This window comes from Rhamphochromis longiceps, linkage group LG10 (assembly GCF_057381845.1).
Source record: "Rhamphochromis longiceps isolate RC_006_pf linkage group LG10, R_longiceps_female_GT1.1, whole genome shotgun sequence".
Taxonomy (NCBI): Eukaryota; Metazoa; Chordata; class Actinopteri; order Cichliformes; family Cichlidae; genus Rhamphochromis; species Rhamphochromis longiceps.
In genome coordinates, this window is record NC_140566.1 from 35046147 (window position 1) to 35066842 (window position 20696).

Here is a 20696-nt window from a genome sequence, read left to right on the forward strand (position 1 = left end):
GTGAAGAAACTATTTTCCCTGTGAACTGGAATTATTTGAGCATAATTACTAAATATGTTTCGCATTTTTAAGGTTCATATTTAAACATAATAACACCATTTTTATGCGAGCTGATGAGTGTTCTGTACATACATGACGTTTCAGAGTTTTGTACCATCTTGTTGACAGTTTTATTTCATATTAATAAAAATTGATCTTTAAATGCAGCTTTTGTAAATTCTGCTGTTTTTTTTTTTAAACAAAAATCTTCCAAAATGAACTAAAGTTAGAACAGAAACAAACAGAAGCTTGGACTTGATGTCCAAAACGTCTGTTTTATATTGAAGTGATATCAGCTGAAGTTTAACTGATGCCAGTGTAGCTGTTGCTGTTCTGAGAGTCTATTGTGCAAGTGGTGTGATATGCCCATGTAGAAAGGACGGCACTGCAACGCTGGACTTGCCCTTACTCTGGGCTCCCTCTTTATTCTGGCAACTGGTACAAAGAAAACAGCACACAGTCTTCATTAACAATCTGCAAAGCAACTGCAACATTCAGTTCACCAGCTTGGGAGTTTTTTTCCTTTTCCAAACATAACACTTAACAAATGACTAAGATATATTTATACAACACAACATCAACAAAATCTTTCTTTTAAAAGTTCTAGCTGAAACCAAACTTGTGATCGTATAGTAGCAATATTATTTATTTATTTTTCTCCTTTTTCCTAACCAACAACAACAATAACATATAAAAACAGCTTTTCTATTATAAAACAATCATCATTGTTCATCATTTTTTTTCCTATACAACAGCATCGATTAAAACTTATACTTAACAGCGCCTACCTGGTACAAAGAAAACAGCACACAGTCTTCATTAACAATCTGCAAAGCAACTGCAACATTCAGTTCTGTTAAAAAGAATTAGAACAATCACAATCTCATAGAGAAGCATTAGAGCTGAGTGCAAGTCAAAAAGCACCCGACTAGCTAACGAGTATTAGCTTAGCATGCTAACTAAAAATGCTACTCGTGAATAAAGTTACTACCCATGCATCAAAATGCCTGTAACTTTCGGGATACATGCTAGTACTGCTTACAATCAAAATACATGTTGACAATTACCACTATGAGGGTGTTTTCATTAATACAATTACAAAATTGACAACAGTATCGCTCACTAGCACCTACCACCAGCTTGGGAGTTTTTTTCCTTTGCTGAGGCATGCGCTGTGCAGCAATTTGGAACCTTAACAGTTGCAGTTGCTGTGTTTGTCCACCAGGTGGCTCCAACTATTCACAAAGCACATCAATTTTGAGGAAATTCATTAAGCTATTTTCTAACTCTGTTACATCCACCCCCGCAGAATTTCACTCAAAATTAAAGATGCACAACCCACAGCATCCACCAAAATCAACAAAACAAAAGAGAAACCCAAAAGAAAACAGACCCGACATGGTTATATAGACACACCAACTCAAGAAGTATCCCCAAAAGGATGAAGCAGAGTGAGCGGCGCCAACTCACTACCAGCTCCTGGATGCAGGATGCCGTCTACACCCCACACAAACCATGCCCCACAGAAAAAGAAATGTCCCCGCATCGGGACCGAAGTTCAAACATGGTGGTGCAATGGAAAACCAGAATGGAACAAAGAATACACCAAACTGGAAACCACAATGTAGAAAATAAAAAAAACTTACTGAAAAGCCTGACGTAATGACTTAGAGACTTTGCCAATCATCTGACTTGCATCATTAACAACCTCTTGAGTGGACATTACATGGAGCAACCGATTGACTGGTTTGACAATGCGTCCAAAACGAGATCTGACTGGTTGTACATCGCCAGGACCAGAGTGGGTGGAAGGCGTGAGTTGTCTGTTCCCTCCCTGAGTGATAGTCGAGGGGGCCGATAAGCAGTCTCGTTCAGAGGTCACTGAACCGGCTTGATGGTGCAAATCACTCACACTCTCAGGCTCATCAGCCATGCTCAAAACATGACCAGAGGGCTCAGCGCCCTCACAGCTGTCCGAACGTGCAGCCGACAATTTGTCAACCCATTGCCGAGTTCTGTTCACAGAATCCCCACTCTCTGAGAAAGACAGCAATCCCGTCGCATCCATGGCATCGCCAGATCCAGCTTCAGAAGAAGACTGAAAGGTGCGATCTGCATGACTGTCCACGTCCACAGGCAAGAAGTTAACAAGCATCAACAGGTTACGGTGCACAACCCTCTCCTGTCCAGTGATAGGATTCTTGATCACATATGTGTGAGTAGCAGGTTTCACACCAACGACAGTGTATATGGTGGACTCCCACCTGTCTGCTGTTTTTCGCTTCCCTCTCTCACGTCTGTTGGAAACCAGGACTCTATCACCCGTAGCGATCAAGTTCCCCTTCACACGGCGGTTATAGAGCTCAGCCTGACGTCTCTGTTCTTTGTCAACATGTCCTTGAGCAATAGCCATTGCCTCTTGAAGATCCTTTGTCAGGGACACCACGTAGCTATCATAACAACCGATTTCAGGATCTTTCAGTATGTTTTTGAACAGCACATCAACTGGAAGACGGGGGACCCTACCAAACATGAGATAGAAAGGAGCGTAACCTGTTGTCTCATGCACAGTACAGTTATACATGAATGTCAGGGTCTGGAGGCGCCGGGGCCAGTCGTGTTTCGCATCAGGAGGGAGGGCACGAATCATGTTGCCCAGTGTCCTGTTAAAACGTTCCACACTACCGTTGCCCATTGGATGGTACGGCGTCGTCCGAGACTTCTTCACACCAGCAACCCTGAGCAATTCGGCAACCAGCTGACTTTCGAATGATGCGCCCTGGTCAGAATGGACCCTCTCTGGGAATCCATAAATGCAGAAATACTTGTCCCAGAGTTGCTTCGCAACCTGTTTAGCAGACTGATCTCGGCAAGGGAAGGCCTGGGCCATCCTAGTAAAATGGTCTGTCACTACCAGCACATCAACAGGTTTCTTGTTAGAATCCTCCGCAGTCCAAAAATCAATGCACACAATTTCCAAAGGTGCAGATGTCTTGATACTCTCCAGGGGTGCCCTCCCCTCAGGATCAGCTGCCTTACCAATGACACACCGCTGGCATTGTCGCACATAATCCTTCACATCTCTGTCAATGTGCGGCCAAAAGAACCTCTGGCGGGCCAGACACAAGTTCCTAAACTGCCCCTGGTGGCCAGCATTGTCATGTGTGCCATGGAGGACCTCGGGTTTAAGGGCATCAGGAACAACAAATTGGTATCTCTTCTTCTTGGAGACCTGATCCCTAGATACTCTGTAAAGGACACCATTACACATCGTCAGTTTGTCCCAGTGTTTAAGGTACCTAATGACCATGGCACACTCACTGGATCTTTCCCTCCGGGAAGGTCGACGGCCACGTTCCACAAAGTACAGCACTCTGGAGAGGACGGGATCCCTCAACTGCCCCTCACGAAGCTCACCCTCAGAGAACACAGGTTGAGCATCCGTTGCAGGGAGAAGTAGCTGTGGAAGCTGTTGGAGGATGTCAACAGCACGCGTTCTGGCACCCGACTCCCAAAGGGTATGTGTCTCAAAGATGGCAGAGACCTCTTCTTTAGTCAAGGACTGGTTCTTAGCATGCACCGACACATTAGGCTCCTCCTCGACCTGGCCATCGAAGAGATGTCGACTGGAGTTCGACTGTCGAAATGCCTCCTGTACTGAGCCAACAGAGATGGGAAGAGCTTCTCCAACTAGGTTGCTATAGGGACAGCAGAGCAACCTCTCTCCGACAGCAAACTTCACAAACGGTCGACGGCTTAGTGCATCTGCGACAATGTTCTTAGAACCAGGGACATATTTGATATCAAACTCGTAAGATGCCAGCTTCGCCACCCACCGCTGCTCACAGGCGTCCAGATGAGGTTTAGTCATAATGTGTGTAAGTGGATTATTATCAGTCCACACCGTGAAGGCATGTCCCTTGAGCCAGTGGCTGAACTTGTCACACACAGACCATTTCAACGCAAGGAATTCAAGGCGATGAGCAGGGTAATTACGCTGGGCACGGGAAAGGGATTTACTGGCAAATGCAACTGGTCTAGCCACAAAATCACCTTCCTGAACTTGTGAAAGAACTGCTCCCAGCCCATCCAAGGAGGCGTCGGTGGACAAGACAAAAGGGCGAGCAAAGTCAGGATGGGCCAAAACTACTGAGGACACCAAAGCAGCCTTCAGATCCTCAAATGACTGTTGATGATCATGTGTCCAGTCAGTAGGTGTCAGCTTCCGAGATTGCATAGCACGGCTCACACGTGCCCGCCCCTTGCGCTTCTGCTTCTGGCCAGACAGAAGGTCAAAGAGGGGCCTTGCCAAGGCAGAGCAATTGGGCACAAAATGCTGGTAATAGTTCACCATCCCCAGAAATGATCTGACACGGGACTGTGACGGGGTGATCCCATCAGGCTCCATTAGGTCCGCAATGGTCATATTGCTGACAGCCTCGACCTTAGCAGGATCTGTGGACACACCAGACTCATTAATGATGTGCCCGAGGAATTTCATCGTCCTCCTGAGAAGCCAGCACTTCTTTGGGGCCAATTTCAGGTTGTTTTGGCGAAGTCGGCTGAAAACCATTTCCAATCTCTCCAAAGCCAACTGCTCAGATGGTGCAAAGACCAACAGGTCATCAAGGTAGCACAGCAGGCTGAGGAAATTTTGATCGCCAAAAATGCAGGTCATCATTCTCATGAAGCTGGCTGGGCTGTTGCACAAACCCTGAGGGAGGCGGTTATACTCGTACAAACCCATGGGTGTTGTGAATGCAGAGTATTTGCGATCCTCCTCATGTAGCGGCATGTTATAGAAGCCAGAAGTCAAGTCCATCGTGCTAAAAAACGCATTGCCACCAAGGGCTGCCAAGCAATCAGCTTGATGTGGCAGGGGATGAGCGTCCTTTAGCGTCCGCCTGTTGAGCCATCGAAAATCGGTGCACACTCGCAAGTCGCCATTTCTCTTCCACACAAGGACAAGAGGTGAGGCAAACTCACTAGTAGACTTCCTGATTATGTCTCTCTCCTCCATCTCGTTAAGAACCTGGCGGAGCTTGTGGTATTCGGCAGGAGGCACACGCCTGTAGGGGAGACGAAATGGCCTGTCATCTGTCAGTCGAATCCTGTGTACAAAGCCCTTAGCCTCACCACAGTCCAGATGATGGCGGGAAAAGACATCTTGATAATTGACCACAAGGTCAGCCAACTTTTCTTGCCAGTCCGATGACACATCACAGGATTTCAGGTCCAGGTCACCCAGGCCAACACGGTCCAGCCTCCCCTGTACAGTACCAACATCCACTGTGGGTACAGATGTCCCAGTGGGCTCTGTACGAGTAGACTGTTGACTGAGCTCTGGAACCTCCATATCCTCCAATGCAAGGCAGGTGTAGACATCAGCAAGCTTGGCATTCCTCCGCAGAATAACAGGGTTGTCTGTGACATTAAGGAACTTGAATGGGACCCACCTGTCTCCCCAGAGAGGAGTCACCACTCTAGCGACCATGATGCCCCTGGGTGCAGAGCGAGAGGTGGTTGGCTCAGTAACTACAGTAGAGCCGGGAGATATCTTAACATCTTTCGGAAGTTTCCCCCATACAAGAAACTCACTGTTACCTGGCAGGGTGACAGCCCTGTTGCACCTGACTGTGCCCACTTTGTCTGGTATCTCAGTACCAGACCAGCGTTCCAGGCCAGCAAGCAGAGAGAGGAACTGTTCAAGTTCCTGATGCCCTGAACGCGACATCGAAACTGCCTCCCAGTAGCTTGCATCTTTCTTGAACTGACGGATTAAATGTCTGATGACATTCGAGCCAACTATTAAGTCATCTTGTTGATTCTCAACAACAAAGGTTGGAACCAAGATACGACACCCATACACTTCCATGTCAAGCTCCACCACTGATTTAGGCTTCACTCGTACACCACCACAGCCAACAAAAACAACAGTGGGCGCCCCCTGATTTCTCAAATCAATAGCACCAGCAGCAGCAAGCCTCTGCAGCGCTACTTCACTCAAAGAACAGGCCATTGAACCACTATCCAACATAGCACCAAGGGATGACTTGCCTCCGATTGTAACAGGAGTGTAGAACAGGCTGTCACTGCTGCTGATTCTCTGTGTGTCCTGAAAAATAACTCTCTCAGACTTGTCTAAGTCCTTTACATTGTCATACAGTTCTGCTGCATCATGTGTGTGGGAGTGTTCTTCATGACCTGTACAGCCTCCCTCAAAGCACAGGTCGTCTAGTTTCCCTGGGCATTGTCACCCGTAGAGGCCCCATTGGCACACGAGCGACGTGTGTGACCGGGCTGAAAGCATGTGAAACAGAGTCGGGCAAAGCGGCAATGGGACTGTGTAGTGTGGTCCTCCTTATTACAGACCTGACAGCTCCTGCCATTGAACAAAGGGGCCCGATTCTGTACTCGTCTGCCACCCTGCCGTGAGGGGGAATGTCCATCCCCAGCCTTCGCTTTATTCAACAGCTCCCTGAGCATCGACATCATCTCACCAAGCACAGCATTGTCGCTGGGCTGCTGACTGTGGGGGAACTGCTGCTCAGGAGCAGGGAGGGCAGACTGCTTCTGGTAATGCAGGGGAATAGTCTGGCATCTATTCTGAGTTGAGGTCGTCGGATTCCGTTCCCCATCCTGTGACAATAGAGGAGGAACAGTGGGACAGCTTGGAGCAAGAAACATCTGCTGCGTCTGGGACAAGAGAGGAGAGGGTGAGACAGAGGGTCCTACCCCAGGTGACGGGGGTGACGTAGGAAGCGCGTCAACACCAGAAGACTTCCTGTCATCGTTATTCAAGAGCTCAACACGCGTGTCATCACGAATTAGTGCTGCTGCATGGGCCTCAACCACGCGCACTCTCACAGAAGACACCCTCTCGCGCCGATACTCATCTATCCTCTCCTGAATCTCCTTGCACGTCCACTCATGTATCTGTTTGTACTTAAACACAGATGCGAGCTCAGGATTTGGGCAGTGTTTCACAAACATTTTAGCGATCTCACCACCAATGTCCTCCATTCGCCTGCCTTGACGCTTCAAACCTTCCTCAGCCATATCTTTTGTTTTGCTTTGTTTCTATGTTGTTGTACTTTTTCAACATGTTCACAATAAAGATTTAATCAATCTATCTAAATGAGTCCAAATCAGAAATAAAGAGTCAAACATAACGTGGAGAATACATTCAGATAAATGTGAGTGTTCGCTCAGTAGCTGTTGTGGGTAATAGGTTCATTGGTTAACACTGTTAACTGTTTTCAGTGGTCGTGACCGTGGAGAGCAACTTCTGTCAGATGGAGCTGGAGGAGCTGAGTGACGTGGAGGAGGAGACGAGGAGGATGAGTAAAGGCCTCCTACTGTCGGTCTGCTACGCCGCCAGCATCGGAGGCATCGCTACCCTGACAGGAACCGGGCCAAACCTGGTCCTCATCGGACAGATGAACCAGTACGAACTCACAGCAACGGCACCCACATCATGTGACCACGTGTCCTGTGAGGCCTGACTCTCAACTTCCTGTTTCTTCCTCGCAGGCTCTTCCCTCAGAACGGTGACGTGATCAACTTTGCCTCCTGGTTTGCCTTTGCTTTCCCCACCATGGTGCTAACGCTGACCCTGGCCTGGTTCTGGCTGCAGTTCCTCTACGTGGGCTGCAAGTAAGTCATTCACCAAAACACAACCCCAACATTACTGTGACATCTCCCACAGCTCCCACAGCTCCCACAACTCAACTTTACAGTTACAACCATGATTGGGTTTTTTTGCTTTTGTGCACCACAGCCTGAGGAAGACGTGGGGTTGCGGTGCGGTCAAGTCGCAGAAGGAGCGGGCAGCATACCAGGTCATCAGGGACGAGCATTCCCGTCTGGGACCCATGAGCTACGGAGAGTTCAGCGTTCTGGCACTTTTCATCCTCATGGTGGCGCTGTGGTTCACACGAGACCCGCGCTTCATGGACGGCTGGGCGACGCACATGTTCAACTCCAAAGCTGAGTGAGTACCAGCGAAACCTTCATGAGTGCTCGCTGCTGAAGCTGTTTTAGTGTTTTGGGCGGTTCAGAGAGCGGCGCAGACCAAACCCAAATCAGTCACGTCCTCGTGCGTGGCTCCGCCCAGATCTCCACCGCCATCTCAGCCTTTTAATAAAGCAGACTAACTGAGACTCTGAGGGCCCAGCCTCCTCGGCCAACGAGCTGTGACCGGCAGGTCACTGACACCTGCTCATCCAGTGTTACCCGCTCGGCCGGGTCGGCGAGCTCTCGGCTTTAACAGCGCTCAGGGTCGGAGGGTCTGCTGCAAGCTTTCTGCCAGTGTTACTTTAGCAGCAGGAAGCTGTAACCAGGCGACGAACATCACCCAACAGAATAACATCTGAGTTTCACACAGGAGCCGCTCTATTGGTCAGATAGTGTCATTAAAAAAAGACCAGATTACTTCCTTTTTAAATTACGTCCTGTTTTATTTCCAAGGTGTGTTTTTTTTAAAATGCACTTTTCTTGTTCTGGTTCATGTTTTTAGATGAATCTGCCTCTCCACGTTATCGTAACAACTTTCTAAGCTTGTAGTTTATTCATTTGTTTATTGTGTTAAATGAAAATATAAGAATTTGGATTTAAGTCTCATTTTCAAACTGAAAGTAGATCTTTTGTGAAGCACTGGAATGATCCTTTAAAGGGGTGTTTTGAGTTTTTTTGAGCAGAAACTCTGAGGTCCAACTTTCACGTGTTCGTCTCTGTTCCTGCAGTAATGTGAGATGGAAAGAAAGGGCCTGCCTCGGGGCAAACTCCCAGAATAAACAGGACTCAGAAGCGAGGAACAAACACTGGACGTGTCCTGGGTACAAATGCTGGACTTTAGTGTCACAGCTGCAGCTTTGACCCGTGTTACACAAATGCAGGAGGCATGAACTGAGCTCACCTCCACACCGCACATCGGGCCTAGTTAGTCTGATTTTTCTTTCAATTAAATGTTATTATCTCAGCTTTTATTATTCAACCCTTTCAGCAGCATTTGCATGATTAGTTTTTGTGAATTAAATTTTAGTGTATCAGCTGGTGATACTGGACTCACTGGTTTCCAAATTAGGTTAACCATGTATTTAATCCATTAGATTATATTAATAGTTAGAAGCTTTTCCGTGTAGTCGGTTCTTTGCCTGCAGCTGCGACTCTGACGCCTGCACAGTGTTCGTGTTGTTGCACTTTGCAGAGTTTCTGCGTTTGAGAAAACGTCCAGAACAAAATCACAGAAACAAGCAGCAGCCTGAGGGTTGTCACGTTTATTTGCTTCGCTTCTGCAGTATCAGAAATCATATATGTCTGACTGTATGTGAGTATAGCACAAGCTCATAAATAAGGAAGCAGAGTCTGTCTGTCTGACTCATACAGGAAGATTTTTAATCTGTAAATGTATGTTTTGTAACTCTGAGACGTTAAAGTTGACTTTAAACCCCGACCAGCACCACCACAGCTAAACACACATGCGTATTTAACCATGTGGGAAATTGGCAACACATGACATGACTTTCCTGTTCATTCATAAACTCCCGGTGGGGTCACATGACCAGCGAGAGTAGCGCAGACGTCACGCATCGACCTGTTTGTTTCTGTCGTGTTGTTGTTAAGGCCGAGACGGGAAATAAAAAAATCCTCAGTTTCTGAGAAAAATGTGAGATTTAACACGTAAACAGAAACATTTAGAATATTCAAAAACATCAATAATCAGTTTAACTGAGAAATACAACAGCTTTGGGGGGGTTTTCTTGTCACTGAATTCACAGTTTAGTCCCATCAGAGCGTTTTTCTCTTTGGAGCATGAATGTGGAGACAAAGTCTTGAAGAAGCTTCCAGAAACCGTGAGCTCGTGTTCAGAGCTTTCATCATAAAACACGTTAAAATGAAGAAACAGCTGGATGGCAGATGTTTGCCCTCTGTGGACTGAAGCTTTAGGGTTTTGTTGGAAAGCTTTTTCAGACTTTTTCCGATTTTTCTCCGAGCGGTCGCAGTTCTGGATGTTACTGAGCATCAGTTTGCAGGTTGCTGATGAAGCGAAGGAGCATTAGCCTTCAACTTTTCAGCAAAGATGAAAAATATCAATATGCTCCCAAAGAAACCTGCGAGTCAGCAGGTCTGTGTCCACCGATGAAGGCTGCAGGAAAAGCTCATAATTATTTTTATTATTGTCATTATTTCTTAGACATGAGGACTTTTTAACTCCCTCTTCCGTCTTAAGTGAAAGCCCTTCAGCTGTCATTGACTCTGTTCACCTCCCGTCTAATATCGACCGCTGAGTTCGTGAGAAGGAGTTTCACCACAGCCGGAGGTTTGGTATTTGCACACACTCAGTGACCATGCAACCACTGGGTTTATGTTTCTACATCCACCTCCTGTGAGCTTTGTACTTTTTGACCTTTTAGGGGTTTCAGTTATTTGAAATACTGATTTGGAGACAGGAAGCAGGCCGTGCCCTGTGCCTGGTAACATCTGTGTGGAAGCAGTCAGCTGCAGGCAGACTCTGAGATCTGAATGTCTTGTTTTCACTGAAGGAAAATTCCTTTGTTGCTGCACAGTCATTGATGACGTAGTTCACTGTAGATATTTATTATAGTTATAGTTACTGAAAATAGTTGCTGCTCATGTTATTGTCAGGCTGTGACATCAGCTGAGGGCGACTGCACGTCGACTGTAAACCTGTGTAATCAGGAAACATTTCAAAATCCTCTGTTTGCACAAACCAAAGGTCCAAGGTAACCAAAACTAGACCCCTCCCCCTTCAACACCAGGTCAGGTGATTTGGCTCCTGTGTCTGACCCAGACCTGAGTTCAAAGTATTGGTTATTGTTTATAAGTCATTAAATGACCTGGACCCTGAACACACAGCTGGGATGTTTCATGAATACAACCCTGGGATCAGGCATTCACCTGCTATGCTGTCACATCTTCTCCTCGGCAGATTTTAAACAGAAGCTGAACAGTGTTCCTCTTTCAAAGCCCCGTGACCGACTGTAGTGTTTAGAAGGTGCTAGAACCTGTTGCTTCAGTCGCAGGAAGCAGCAGGAGGCTCCGAGTTTTGTTATTCCTGTTACAGAGAATCTTATTTGCACTTTGACCGTGACATCGCGTAATGAGTCAGTGAATAAGCATAACCATTTTGCAAAAGCTACCATGGTGATCTTGCCAGATTACAGCACAGCCATTAGAGTCCCAGATGTTCGACTCAACATAACTCTTTAAGGCTTTAATCTTCCCGAACCACCTGTGGTCTTTGGAAGTGACAGTATCTAGTTTGTTGTTTGATGCTGAGTGGATGAAAGTAGATCCTGCATTGAGCTCTCTCTCTGTGTCTGCAGGTTCGTCACAGATGCAACCGTTGCCTTGTTTGTTGCTGTTTTATTGTTTGTTCTTCCCTCCGAGCCGCCGCGATACCTCTGCTTCTGGAGGCGCTCCGACACAGGTACCACAAACACACAACATGTGGATGGGACACAAAGGCAATTTATGTTCGTGATTTAAATTGTTCGTTTGATCCAATTAGAGTCTCAGGTCTCTCGAGGCCCCGCCCCTTCTCTGCTCACCTGGCAGGTGACTCAGAAGAAGATGCCCTGGAATATTGTCCTGCTGCTGGGAGGCGGCTTTGCTTTGGCCAAAGGCAGTGAGGTAAAACCTTTGAAGAGTAAACAAGGACCAATAAGACAAATCGCTCCACCAAGTGCACCACAAGGCTTTTTTACTACATCAGCCTTGATTTATAGTTGCTGACACTTCAAAGACATTTACAGATTCCGGCCTTCTGTTACATTCTTTTATGCAGCCTTAGTTTGTATATTTTTAGAAGGAATAAACTAAAAGTACATTTTGAATAGCCAAGAGAACAACACAACTAAGACTTTGTGAGTAAATGAAAATGACGCTTCTGCTCTGTATGGGCACAGTGCAGATGGTTTGATGAGATTAAGTAAATCTTATATATATTTTGGAAAAGTGAAGACACCAGATGGAGTTTTCATTCAAAGTAAAGACCACAGAGAAACCTTTGCTTTCAGACTCAGACTGAAGTCCGGCTTTTTCTTGTTGGTTTTTCAGGAGTCGGGTTTGTCACGTTGGCTCGGTGATCAGATGACGCCGCTCCACTCAATCCCTCCATGGGCCATCGCCATCATCCTCTGCCTGCTCGTTGCCACCTTCACTGAATGTGCAAGCAACGTTGCAACAGCAACTCTCTTCCTGCCCATCCTGGCTTCCATGGTACCAAAAACACAGCCAGCACAGATTATATTTGTTATTTGCAGATGTTCCTACAGATGTTTCATATCATAAGGTGACAGAGAACAGAAGGAGCTTCACCCTTGAACCACTGACAGACTTTTATTATGATACATCTAAACAGGAAGTGTTGAAATGTAACAGGAAAAAAGCCACTGAAGCCAGTTTATGGGTAAAGTTGATGACTCTGTTGTTTTCCCAACCCAGTCCCAGTCCATCAGCTTGAACCCTCTGTACGTGATGATCCCCTGCACCCTCAGCGCCTCCTTCGCCTTCATGCTGCCAGTGGCCACTCCACCCAATGCCATTGTGTTTTCTTCCGGTTTCCTCAAAGTGTCCGACATGGTGAGTTCTTCATTTCTTCCAGTTGGAAAGAAATAATCATTCTGATTCATTATGTCATCATAGCCCCCCCCCCCCCCCCCACTGTGCCCCCTACAGGCAAAAACAGGGGTGGTGATGAATATCATCGGCATCGGCTGCATTAGTCTGGCCATCAACAGCTGGGGTCGGGTCATGTTTTCTCTGGACACTTTCCCCTCGTGGGCCAACGTCACTGCACCCGTATAGGAGCAACATCCTCCCACATCTTTATTTATGCACATAAAGACCTTTTCAGATTTGATCTTTCAGCTCCAGCATCTGGCATTTCCCAGCCAGGAGTTTGTTTTTTATATTCGTGTTACACCCACAAGAAACATCATCTCGATTTTGTTGTTTGTGTCATTGTGCGTGTACACGTTCTAGTAAACTGTCTACAAAGTAGTAATAATGGCAATTAATGGACTTCCACACACAAGCAATGTAGTCGACGTTACCTTTGGTGGATTGAAAAACTAGATCTACCTTTATATGTTTGTACAGATGGTGTAAGAGAAATACACACAAACTGAGGTCACAGTATTCGTTCTTAGTGTCTTTAAAGCAATCTTAGGGCCAGACAACAGTGACAATAAGTCCCCAAGTTTTAAATAGATTCTCAAAATGTTTTCTGAGCTGGACTGTGGACTCTAACTACAAACATTCACATTCCTGTTGACCCTTTAATTTAAAAAAAGAACTCTTCAGTGATAATAATAATAATGGATTGCATTTATATAGCGCTTTTCGAGAACCTCAAAGCGCTTTACAATTCCACTATTCATTCACTCTCACATTCACACACTGGTGGAGGCAGCTACAGTTGTAGCCACAGCTGCCCTGGGCAGACTGACAGAAGCGAGGCTGCCATATCGCGCCATCTGGCCAACACCAGTAGGCAAGTAGGGTAAAGTGTCTTGCCCAAGGACACAACGACCCGGACAGAGAGCCCAGGGATCGAACCGGCGACCTTCCGGTTACAGATGCGATTCCCAACCCCCTGACCCACGGTCGCCCTAGCCACGATCTGTCAGTGCGCCCCAGGGCGGCTGTGGCTACAATGTAGCTGCCATCACCAGTGTGTGAATGTGTGTGACTGGGTGGATGACTGGATGTGTAAAGCGCTTTGGGGGCCTTGGGGACTAGTAAAGTGCTATACAAATACAGGCCATTTTTACCATTTTACCATATTGATGAAAATTTAACAGCTGAAAGAAACCTGAATTTCAACAAAAAAAAATCACCGGCTTTTAATTTGAAACATCTGCAGAAAGCTGACTGTCAGTGGTGTAATATTATTTTGTTTAAAGGCAGTGAAACAGAAGAAGCTGTGAAGAATGAGAGGATGAAAGCACAGTGTGAGGAATGCGAGGAAACCACGGAAACATGGAAGAAGTTTAACAGAGGGTGAAAACAGGATGATTATAAAACACTTAGTGTTGTCTGTAAGAACCATGTCATTTAAAATTGTTCTTTTTGTTTGAAGTCCTGATATTTATTTGCTCATCATAAATGTGTGAAACTGCTTGTTAGCAGGCTGCCACCGGGCTCTGTTCCAGGTCTGCAGTTTATGTTAATGAGACTGATTCTTCTGCAGATGATGCTGTATTAAAACTTTCTTCCAGATTGCTGGTCTTTTATTTTCTTTGTGATTATTTCACTGTTGGAGGACTGACTCTAGCACAGCTGCAGCAGAACTGTACTGACTGGGAAAATTCCCAGTGAAGAAACTATTTTCCCTGTGAACTGGAATTATTTGAGCATAATTACTAAATATGTTTCGCATTTTTAAGGTTCATATTTAAACATAATAACACCATTTTTATGCGAGCTGATGAGTGTTCTGTACATACATGACGTTTCAGAGTTTTGTACCATCTTGTTGACAGTTTTATTTCATATTAATAAAAATTGATCTTTAAATGCAGCTTTTGTAAATTCTGCTGTTTTTTTTTTTAAACAAAAATCTTCCAAAATGAACTAAAGTTAGAACAGAAACAAACAGAAGCTTGGACTTGATGTCCAAAACGTCTGTTTTATATTGAAGTGATATCAGCTGAAGTTTAACTGATGCCAGTGTAGCTGTTGCTGTTCTGAGAGTCTATTGTGCAAGTGGTGTGATATGCCCATGTAGAAAGGACGGCACTGCAACGCTGGACTTGCCCTTACTCTGGGCTCCCTCTTTATTCTGGCAACTGGTACAAAGAAAACAGCACACAGTCTTCATTAACAATCTGCAAAGCAACTGCAACATTCAGTTCACCAGCTTGGGAGTTTTTTTCCTTTTTCCTTTTCCAAACATAACACTTAACAAATGACTAAGATATATTTATACAACACAACATCAACAAAATCTTTCTTTTAAAAGTTCTAGCTGAAACCAAACTTGTGATCGTATAGTAGCAATATTATTTATTTATTTTTCTCCTTTTTCCTAACCAACAACAACAATAACATATAAAAACAGCTTTTCTATTATAAAACAATCATCATTGTTCATCATTTTTTTTCCTATACAACAGCATCGATTAAAACTTATACTTAACAGCGCCTACCTGGTACAAAGAAAACAGCACACAGTCTTCATTAACAATCTGCAAAGCAACTGCAACATTCAGTTCTGTTAAAAAGAATTAGAACAATCACAATCTCATAGAGAAGCATTAGAGCTGAGTGCAAGTCAAAAAGCACCCGACTAGCTAACGAGTATTAGCTTAGCATGCTAACTAAAAATGCTACTCGTGAATAAAGTTACTACCCATGCATCAAAATGCCTGTAACTTTCGGGATACATGCTAGTACTGCTTACAATCAAAATACATGTTGACAATTACCACTATGAGGGTGTTTTCATTAATACAATTACAAAATTGACAACAGTATCGCTCACTAGCACCTACCACCAGCTTGGGAGTTTTTTTCCTTTGCTGAGGCATGCGCTGTGCAGCAATTTGGAACCTTAACAGTTGCAGTTGCTGTGTTTGTCCACCAGGTGGCTCCAACTATTCACAAAGCACATCAATTTTGAGGAAATTCATTAAGCTATTTTCTAACTCTGTTACACCAGGCTGTATGGAGGACCACAAGAGCCACGCGCATCGAAATAAAAAGTTCTGTGCTTAATTAATGAATTGTAGAATAAAATCTGTATTTGTAAATTCATTTTTGAATTCCAATTTAATAAACTGCATTTCAACTCCAGAGAATACCACCTGGTTCAACAATCTTTTCATCTGATAATTGGGAAAACCGTTTTCTTCTGAGAGATGCTGCTAGAGCTGAAATTGAGCCCAAAGAAACAACAAAGTTCAGTTCCTCTGGATTTTCCATGGAAAATTGTTTTTTCACTCATCCAGGTGACTTCTCCGGTGTCAGGGATGAGTGATGAATGTATCTCCTCACCAGTGTTGGGAAGGTTACTTTTAAAATGTATTCCATTACAGATTACAGATTACATGCCCCAAAATGTATTCTGTAACGTATTCCGTTACGTTACTCAATGAGAGTAACGTATTCTGAATACTTTGGATTACTTAATATATTATCATGCTTTTTACAACAACGTGAATGTACTATTGCTGTGTGATTTATTACTATTACTGAAGGTCCGCGACTCCGAACTGTAGTAAAGGGACCTCTGACTAATACGGCGGGGTCCCTGTCGGCTCGTAGCCGAAAAATAGCTTTACTTTGTTGTCTGGGTCAACTTTTCTTTCGAGAGACAGAGAGAGGCGTTGAAAGGCTGCTCCAACGCAACTTATTGTTTTTGGAGGAAAACAGGAACACGGTGTACAGTCGAGTCTTAATAGCTTACTTACAACTGGGCTCGTCAGGCACTCTTCTTGGCTGCAGTGGTTATTATTATATTTACATGCTTCCAGCTCCCGTTTTTCCTCGATGTCAACTCGTACCTTTCCACTCCCCTTTTTCTCCCTCCTCGCGCTCACAGACACATAACGTGTATGGCAGTCCATTCTCCCTGCAGCACGGACTACACTGCCCATGATGCTACATTCTTTAGAGCTATGCTTGTAGCATTCTGCCTGTTAGCTTAGCACAACAACAACAACGAAAAGGCGCTCTCTCACCCAGGAAACACACAGTCACAGAGAGAGAGAGAGCGTCGCCCTGTAACCATGGCAACCGTAGCGCTGCCGCCTGGAACAACAGAACGTAGCTGTCAAACAAAACCCAAACAGTCCTGACCCGCGACAAAATGAAACAGGAAAGTACCGCAGTGTAATCCATTTATTTCAACAAAGTAACTGTATTCTGAATACCACCTTTTTAAACGGTAACTGTAACGGAATACAGTTACTCATATTTTGTATTTTAAATACGTAACGGCGGTACATGTATTCCGTTACTCCCCAACACTGCTCCCACTGGAAACCATTGTGTCCAGTTAAAGTCAATCGACTTTTGTAAAGGAGAGTTGTTAGATGCTGTGCTCATGAGGACAATGGTTTTTAACTTGCAGCACAACACAAAGCTGCCGTACTGGATCAACGATCAAAACACTTAATTGAGCAGAATTAGGTCAAAATGTAATATCCTCATATGATGACACATCACACATGACCAGCATTGTTCTAAGAATGCAAACTTTCTTATTGGACGTTTCCACAGCTGCCAGAAAGGGACAGATTTCTGGCTGCTCTTAACGAGTGCTCGTTGCTCTCGTTTTCTTTGGAATTCCTGCACAGAGGATGTAACACCCATGATAAGCACTGAGGTGCGTCCTTGTCAGCAATCAGCCATCCTCAGCTTCCAGGTTAGGAAAAGTGGAACCAGAAGATATTCAAATGCATCTCTCCACAGCTGCCGATGAATTCTACAAAAAACAAAGTTTGTTAAAAACATTTGCAGGTGAATCACCACTGATTTATCACTGACATCCATTTACTCAAAGATTACTGACAAGTGGACAACTAGAATATATAGTTTATAATTTCAACAATGTACTGTAAAAAATGGAACTTTATATGACAAACGTGGTGCTTGTGGAATTTTTAACAAGGACCCTACAAAACTTTACAGTACTCATGCTGCCAAACTTCTGACAGCTAGGTGTGCAGTTCCTGCTTTAAATGCATTCACTGTTAAGATTAAGGAATCTAAGTGATAAGAGGCCAGAAGTGTTTGAACTCGCTTATGAACCTAAATCACTGAGGCCGTCTCTCCTGCATGAAGTCCAGGTGCTGGTTTTCCAGTGTGTGCGTCTGATGCCCCAAAGCTGCCTCAGAGCTGTAACACCATCAATGGCTGCAGTATGGAACAGATGTGGGTGTGTCCTCATCTCCCAGAGTCCAAACCGTCATCAAACAGCCCTACAGACACAAAAACTGTCCCTGTGTGTTGGCCCTGCGACAGACTGGCGACCTGTCCAGGGTGTACCCCGCCTCTCGCCCTATGACAGCTGGGATAGGCTCCAGCGCCCCCCGCGACCCTGAAAAGGAGAAGCGGAAGCGAATGGATGGATGGATTAATTAAATATGTCAATAATTATTAAATGTGCCAATAATTATTGAATTAAATGAGTTGTAAATATTTATTTAATTAATTATTGCCACATTTAATTAATTATTTAATGGTGTATTTATTAATTCATTATGTCAGTCCTGGCGTTCCATATCTGTGGGAGTCTGAAGGCGCTTATCTTTTGCCTGCTGTTGCCTCCCTCTTGAGGCCAAACAACGAACAGCAGGCAGCGTAAAGCGACGTGGATGTCGCGAAGGCGGAAGTTTAACGTTTTACGTTTTAGTCTGCACACGTTTGATGGCGGCGATTAAACCCGAAAAGGGCAAAACCCGGCTTTCTGTTCTTATTTGTGCTTCTTAAGTTTTTATACAGTTTATCTGACATTTAAGTCCTTCATCTACATACTGCTGCCTTCAGGCTGTAGCCATGGAAACAGGTTTGTAGCAGATTGTTTGGTCAATGCTAATCTGCTAGGCTAATATTTCCTGTAAGACAAAACGCCATAAATAAATCCGTAAGTTTTACTTTGTTGGCTTTAAAAGCGTGTCTGTGAGCAGCTGATGGTATTTACATGTGCTCCGTCTTGTTTTTCTACTTTGACTACGAAGCATTCCGCAAACAGACAAAGCGGCGTTAAATTGAATGGAGTCTGGCGGCGCTGGGATTACGAGTTTTATTTAAGGGAGTTAAAGGGAGTAAAGGTTCTGGTTGTTTTTAAATGTAATTGAATGTGTTGTTAAAGACGTTGGTACACTCATGATTAGCTTTTAAGTCAGGCTGCAGAGTGTCGGCCTTTTCTGTCCTGATCACAACGTCCCAAGAAATTATTCCGATTGACAACAAACCTGATTTATCAGCTAACGTAAGTGTGTTTGAAGATGACCTGGCATGGACGCTGAAGACTGTACTCCGAGACTCGCTCTTTAATTCGGCTCTCAATAATTCATCCTTATATTAAATTTAATTTCCGAGCTGCCTGTTTAAAGTTTTCAGGTTGAATTAAAACAATGTGCCTCTAAATTGCTTTTTTTCTAATGGAGTCTGGTATAGAAACATGCGTTCTCGTGGGTGTGTTACGTTGGCGTGTGTGTAGTGTGGATTGAATCCTTCGAGATATTATTGAGGTTTAGATTTAATGTAATTAAATAATAGAAGTTAAAAGCATGTGCTCCTGATGATCTCAGGATAATCTGTGCTGTGGGTTTGAATGTCGTGTTGCTGATTAACTCGTGTGCTTCCCGGTGCAGACGAGCAGGCCAGGAACCGTTTCCAGTTGGAGCTCGAGTTCGTCCAGTGTTTGGCGAATCCCAACTACCTGAACTGTGAGTGACTCTGTAATCAGAAACTCGCAGCTTCACATTTGCCAGAGTTTAACGTAGGTTTTGTGTGTTTGTTTCCAGTTCTGGCTCAGAGAGGCATCCTGAGGGACAGATCCTTCATCAACTACCTGAAGTACCTGCTGTACTGGAAGGAGCCTGAGTATGCCAAGTTCCTCAAGTACGGCGACGTGTTTGATCCTCAGTTTAGATGATTTTCTCTTTGAGGATAAAGTTGTGATGTTTGTAAACCCTTCTGTCAGCTGACCTCTGCTCTGTGACTCCGCCCCCTGCAGGTACCCCCACTGCCTGCACATGCTGGAGCTGCTGCAGTACGAGCACTTCAGGAAGGAGCTGGTGAACGCTCAGTGCGCCAAGTTCATCGACGAGCAGCAGCTGCTGCACTGGCAGCACTACTCACGAAAACGCATGCGGCTGCAGCAGGCGCTCGCTGAGCAAACGCAGGCGCAGCCACAGACGGCCCCGCCGCACGGCAATGCTGCCGCAAAATGACGACGGAGTTGGAGTGCTGCTGGGATACCGAGGTTATTTCTCCATTCACGTGAACATTAAAGACCGTGGGGGAGGAACTGAGGTGGGAGCTGATCAGCTGATGGGAAGCATCAAGCTTTCAAGCTAAAATTTCTCCTGGATTTATGGATGTAACTATTTCCTGGAACTTGTCAGTCCTATGGTCTCAGCAGGAACAGACTGAAAACAAAAAGGCAGCAGAGGTTTTCATTTAAAGTCCCGCTGCTCAGCTGCAGAGTGAGCTCCTGCCTGATGGGGGCGTGCTTTTATCTGCGGCGATCACCTGAGTGTGACTGAAGTGTTCCGGGAGAGGGGAGTGGCTCGGCCTGTTTTCATCCTTTGTTCTAATAAAATGTTTGAAATGTGAAGAGTTTGTTTCTGTTTGCGTGTTGATTAAACCAATAAAGTTATGCAGGCTTTCTTTGAGTTAGTCTGCTCAATAACAACAATGACCTACCTCCTTTTCCTAACCACTTTTCCTTGACCTGAAATATCCTGACGTGAGGGAAAGAGGAGGTGCTCTGATGCAGGTCACATGAACAAGATCTCACTTCATCACAAAGTTTCCCTCCATCGTCACTTCTACAGCAGAGCATTAAACAGTGATTCAGTGAGGGTAAATGGTAAATGGCCTGTATTTATATAGCGCTTTACTAGTCCCTAAGGACCCCAAAGCGCTTTACATATCCAGTCATCCACCCATTCACA

General features: G+C 44.9%; 3 protein-coding genes across 4 annotated transcripts; 2 read left to right on the forward strand and 1 right to left on the reverse strand.

The window, feature by feature from the left end:
• Positions 1-357: 357 nt before the first annotated feature.
• Positions 358-3156, reverse strand: LOC146661327 (uncharacterized). 2 transcript variants are annotated; one of them, XM_085421424.1, is made up of 2 exons: positions 828-3156; positions 358-474 (listed from the first exon to the last, which is right to left on the reverse strand). In XM_085421424.1, the coding sequence occupies exon 1, from the start codon at positions 2927-2929 to the stop codon at positions 1682-1684; it is 1248 nt and encodes a 415-aa protein (XP_085277550.1). In that variant the 5' UTR covers positions 2930-3156; the 3' UTR covers positions 358-474; positions 828-1681. The 2 variants fall into 2 exon arrangements, with proteins under 2 accessions (XP_085277550.1, XP_085277551.1); XM_085421425.1 differs by lacking the exon at positions 358-474 and having other exon boundaries at positions 828-892; positions 1173-3156.
• Positions 3157-7314: 4158 nt separating this feature from the next.
• LOC146661328 (Na(+)/citrate cotransporter-like) lies at positions 7315-14566 on the forward strand. Its single transcript, XM_085421427.1, has 8 exons — positions 7315-7486; positions 7573-7695; positions 7820-8032; positions 11388-11491; positions 11573-11694; positions 12121-12282; positions 12508-12645; positions 12742-14566. The coding sequence occupies exons 1-8, from the start codon at positions 7335-7337 to the stop codon at positions 12868-12870; spliced, it is 1143 nt and encodes a 380-aa protein (XP_085277553.1). The 5' UTR covers positions 7315-7334; the 3' UTR covers positions 12871-14566.
• A 3831-nt stretch (positions 14567-18397) lies between these two features.
• med31 (mediator complex subunit 31) lies at positions 18398-20414 on the forward strand. The gene is made up of 4 exons (XM_085419725.1): positions 18398-18577; positions 19389-19463; positions 19542-19638; positions 19754-20414. The coding sequence occupies exons 1-4, from the start codon at positions 18568-18570 to the stop codon at positions 19968-19970; spliced, it is 399 nt and encodes a 132-aa protein (XP_085275851.1). The 5' UTR covers positions 18398-18567; the 3' UTR covers positions 19971-20414.
• The last annotated feature ends 282 nt before the right edge of the window (positions 20415-20696 follow it).